Source organism: Clupea harengus, chromosome 4, assembly GCF_900700415.2.
Source record: "Clupea harengus chromosome 4, Ch_v2.0.2, whole genome shotgun sequence".
NCBI lineage: Eukaryota > Metazoa > Chordata > Actinopteri > Clupeiformes > Clupeidae > Clupea > Clupea harengus.
The window spans coordinates 2,539,308-2,544,148 of record NC_045155.1 but is presented as its reverse complement, the minus strand read 5'-3'; the positions used below and the strand labels follow the sequence as shown (position 1 = coordinate 2,544,148).

General features: G+C 44.4%; 1 protein-coding gene across 2 annotated transcripts; it reads right to left on the bottom strand.

Annotated features, from left to right (window-relative positions):
- Window positions 1-1,776: 1,776 nt before the first annotated feature.
- birc5b (baculoviral IAP repeat containing 5b) lies at window positions 1,777-4,385 on the bottom strand. 2 transcript variants are annotated; one of them, XM_012824234.3, is made up of 4 exons: window positions 4,218-4,383; window positions 3,489-3,598; window positions 3,013-3,130; window positions 1,777-1,961 (listed from the first exon to the last, which is right to left on the bottom strand). In XM_012824234.3, the coding sequence occupies exons 1-4, from the start codon at window positions 4,341-4,343 to the stop codon at window positions 1,878-1,880; spliced, it is 438 nt and encodes a 145-aa protein (XP_012679688.1). In that variant the 5' UTR covers window positions 4,344-4,383; the 3' UTR covers window positions 1,777-1,877. The 2 variants fall into 2 exon arrangements, with proteins under 2 accessions (XP_012679688.1, XP_031421643.1); XM_031565783.2 differs by lacking the exon at window positions 1,777-1,961 and adding an exon at window positions 2,029-2,236 and having other exon boundaries at window positions 4,218-4,385.
- Window positions 4,386-4,841: the final 456 nt, after the last annotated feature.

Sequence of the window (4,841 nt, the reverse complement as noted above, 5' to 3'; positions counted from 1 at the left end):
GTTAGACTGGAAACCCTCAACTGTGCCAACCCATTGTGGATGACCAGTGCCAGTCTAGTGAGAGTCTAGATCAGTGTACAGTTATCAACTTTCCCCTGAAATGCTCTATTCACATTACACATCTTCCATTTTTGAATGACAAACTTCAGACATGTCCTGTGTATAGGGCCTCTGGATGAGAGGGTACCATGGTCCTCTCTGGAAGAAAAGATCTCCCATCACAAGATGAGGCTTTTTTTTTTTTTTTATATATGACCACCCGCTGTGAGGCACTCACCAACACTCCACGCTGAAGACACCAGTGTGTAGTAAGTGGATGAGGACGGGTGGAAGGGTGGGGAGCTGTGGGAGAGAGGGGAGGCTGAGGCGGAGGAGGCGGAGGAGGCGTCTCTGGGGAGAGGCGAGAGGTAGGCTTGGGGGCCTGGGAGCACGCCTGGGAGCGAGCGAGCAGAGGGAGGGCCGGGGCGCCAGAGCAACAGATGGGGTCTAATGGGGAGGCTCAGGTTGTAAAGTTTTCTGTTGGTGAACATCTGTCCGTTTTTTCCATCTGCCACAACTAGAGGGCCGCTACGCAAAAGAGGTAGATGGGAGCGTGGTGGACCGCCGGTGCACACCAGGCATAGACGACGGCAACGTTCCAACCGTTTGCCCTAGGGACAGTGACATCGTGCATTTAAATGTAGGCTTACATTTTCATGAGCAGATATCGGTGATTCCTGACGAAAACACCAGTTGCTGATTTGAGACTTTAACAACAAAAGAGTAGAAATATAACAAATAAAAAGATGTGTTTCACTGATTTCTAAAATAGTCTTAAACACATTGCTATGCATTATGACTAAAACAAACCAGTCCCATGAACTCTTCCACTCCAACCCTTAGATGTTACATCATCTAAATGTTTGTTTTTTTTGTCGAGAAAATGTCTTCTTTTTCTATTTGCTCTGTAACAGGGGGATAAAGGAGAATTAAGCAGCTGATCAGGGCTCAGTGTCCAGAGTGTTGCATTAGACATTAATCCAGGACAGAGGAAGGGGGGGGGAGAAGGGATAGGATCGCTAATCCTCACCCTACCCCCATCGCTCTCTCGCACACACACACACACACACACACAGAAAACCATTTCTCATAGAGAACTAAGGCCATCTTATGTTGATCCAAATCTAAAGAAAAAAAAAAAAAATAAAGCGTGCAATTTTAGTGCAAGAAATATCTTTCCGTGAAAAAACATCTTTTGCCACATTGCCAATATACCAACTAGGGCCGGAGCACTCCCTTCATCTCCATCTTAACCTCGCTCATAACTAGAGCCGGTCACATTCCCCTTGTCCCACTCTTTCCAGCCCCTGGCTGTATCTCTGCCACCAGAGTCCTGCCTTCCAGTTCCTCCCCATCTCTGACGGTGCTTGCGACTAGAGGAGTGACAGATGTTACTAAGGCAACAGTTGGGATTGAGAGGGAGGGGCTTCAGACCATCTGGCCAGGGTCAAGTTTTGTAGAGGAGGAGGGGGGGGGGGGAGGATTCCCCAAAACATGGGGAGGCAGGTTAGGCAGAACTATGGGATAAACATGCTGACTTCTCTACACTTGGGTTACAGAGATGCTGAAGATGCACAGAAGCCTGCAGTTGCGACGGGCCCACGTTGACACACTACACGTCACTTTCATATGGAGATATAACTGACTCAACACCACCCCCTAGTGTTTAACTGCACTAAAATAGTCAAGGAGAACGCTGCCAAAACCACATCAGGTATGTGATGGTCCATCAACAACCACAAGAGACGTTTATTAAAAAAAAAAAAATTGTAACTTTTTTTATTTATGCAAATATTCACACACACAGACACACGACAAAACACAGGTCAATATGAACATTAAAAGGACATTTTCTGAACGCTTTTCTTTGTTGTGTCCACATTGTCACTGAAGTGAGCCATCCTCACGTGCATCATCTTTGCCTGTGGGAAGACCGAGGCAAAACAGAAAAAAAAAACAAGGCTGCTTACTGTAACTTGGAAGGCAAACATCAGACCTGATAGCACAACGGAAAACGTGCTGCTCAAACTCTTCCGGTTCATTAACTTGCGCATTGCAATACAGAAAGGTTTGCCACATTGTCTAACATGTTTCACTCATCTTAAAATGGGTCCAATTCATTTCTCACCAAAAAGGGACAGGAACTTAGGCTGGGGCAAAGGTTTTACATCTCTACAAGAGAACGACCCAAAGCATCCTGCAATAACAACAAAGGAGCGGTTTTGGGGAAACTGTGAAAGTCCTAGAGTGGCCTAGCTAGAGCCCAGACCCATACCAGTCAACATTAAGCTTTGAAAAAGAGGGAGATTTTCCAGGTTATCTGCATTAAGCAAGTGGCTTTCACCCCGGTTCAATAGAATACATAGGATGGAAGGAGGATGAAAAGGACGTGAACATAAAATAATTTGGCCTTAAATTCATAGTAAATCACATTTCAAAAGTGATCTAAAAGTCAACAGCTAATATTTTAGATCACAAACGATATGAAGTGCAAACATGAACGAGGGGTAGATGTGCGAGTGTGACGTTTCGCCACCATGCTCTACTACGCTATAGTCAGCCCGACCTATCTTACAAAACGCATGTTGTTTGCTGATGTGACTAGTGGTTTAAAAAGAGGAAGGTCTCGCATCTCTCATGTGGACTGAAACTGGAAGCATATTTCTTGGGAGCTGTTTCATCCATTTTCAGCAGCAAGCAGATTTGAATCACTATGAAATCGGGAGATTAACGGGAGAAATTACCAAATGGGAGAACAGCGGGAGGCAGGCAGAATAAAAAAAAAATGGGTAGACTACCGCAAAAATCAGGAGTGTTGGCAGGTCTGTAGACCTGAACCCAATGGAGCCTTTCTAGGGACCTGAAAAACAGCTGTGCACCAATGCTGGATGAGCTTGAACAATTCTGCCCAGCTTAAGATCTATCAGTTGAGCCCGTCCAGACCCCGGTAAGGACTCATCATAGAGGACTTACTAGGAAAAGGTTGAGCCGCTCGCTACTTAGATGCAGATGGTCAACCAGGGTCATTTCACCGTAGTCCTTCTTCATCAGCAGGAAGGGGCAGTTAGGAGTGCGCTTGATGTGCTCAGCCCTGCACACACACACACACACACACACACACACACACACCCGGTCAAGTGTAGTCATAGAGCCCAATAAACACTGTATGGTGTAAATGATGAGATGAAACAGCCTGCCCCCACACAATACTAACAAATTATAGATTTGATCAGTTTACAGAAAGTCCACTTGGGGAACTCTGATGTAAATAAACAGATGTTTTGTTGAAATTCTATGTGCAAGCACCAGTTCAAACTAAGACTCCTTCAAAAAAAAATGACAATGATGGTAAATGCTTAGAGATAAACACATGTAATGCAGAACCCCAACAAGGCATCTGAACTAGGCCTTCTCGCTTATCTAGAGATTGGAGGACAATGTTACTATACCAGGGGTCATCCTGTGGCTCCCATCCCTCCAGCTCTCTCAGGCAGAAGAAGCAGCAGGCTACATCCGGCTCGTTTTCACTCGGACAGTGGACAAATCCAGCCTTGGCCATCTGAAAAGATAGGTATACTTTCACATTCTAAAAAGGTTCACTTGCAACTTTTTTGAAGCACATTGAATGACCACGGTGTATGAATTGTGCTATATAAATAAAATTGCCTTGCAACTATAATAATTTGTAGAAGACTTAAGGACCTGCTACATATAGTTCGACTTATATCTTGACGCGTATGCCAACTTTAACGCTGTTAGTAATTAAATATACAGCGTGCGATAGGCCTACTTTAGAGTGCTGTCAACACGCAATTAATCTTTGGAAAGTGGGGTGGAGTCGAGGAACAGGTCGAGACGCTCGACAAAAACAGAATCCGACACCTGCTCACATAAATCACGATGCTATCTAGAGAGAATTTCCAAAATATTACAGGGTCATGTAGGCCTATAAAGTTCGTCACACGTGTGTAGACAAGCAGTCTTACACCGGCCTCGAATTTGCAACCTCGGACATGGGAGGCGGGCGTGCTAACAAGGAGATTAAAAGCTATGTTAAGATGTCGGGGAATTAGGTTCTCACTACACAGCACTTTACCCGCTGAATACCCTTACACATGGATAACAACAAACTTTTTTTCCCAGCATGACTGGTCGCATACCACTCAAAGTATGCTCACCTGTTCGGGTGTGCACAAACAATCCTCTCGGAATGGCCAATCGGAGAAAGTCTGTAACCGTTTTTCGTAACTGTACATTTGCTCAAAAGCTTTAAATCGAGTCAACATCAGCTGGAAATTGTCCATGTCTTAACTGGGTGTATGTAAAGCTTAGGGAAACGCCATGACATTTATAGACAACGCTACTCTACCAGCTGATTAATTAGGGTATGCCACTCAGGGGCGGGAAGTTAGTAAAAAGTATTAGGCTACTCTACCTACAACAAATAGCCATACAGGCTATACTTTAATGAAAATGTTTTTAAGTGCATTGAGGTTCATACGTTGACGAAAACCTGAGTGAAATGTTAGTTGTAATGTTATAGGCCTATGCTGGGCTAGTGATTGATAATGATATTGATCTGATAGTGTGTGTTATAGACTAGCCTTGCAATAGCCTACCTACGGTGTAAATTGGATTACAGAGAAGGTCAAATATAGCCAGTAACATGATTCTTACTGTTTTTCAAAGGATTTGTCTCCATCTGGTGGTGAAGTGGTAGTGTGTTGCTTACCAGTGCTCCACTCAATATGCAGAACGATAATGAATCAGCAGAATGCATGCTGAGGGAGGTGAACACACGG

Bases quoted from the DNA above. Each gene is read 5' to 3' on its own strand.
- birc5b (XM_012824234.3), bottom strand. From the start codon at position 4,343: ATGGACAATTTCCAGCTGATGTTGACTCGATTTAAAGCTTTTGAGCAA. The intron at 3,131-3,488 runs GTATAGTAACAT...GTGTGTGTGCAG, and splicing joins GAGCCACAGGATGACCCCTG to GGCTGAGCACATCAAGCGCA. The intron at 1,962-3,012 runs GTAAGTCCTCTA...GTCTTCCCACAG, and splicing joins AGCGGCTCAACCTTTTCCTA to GCAAAGATGATGCACGTGAG.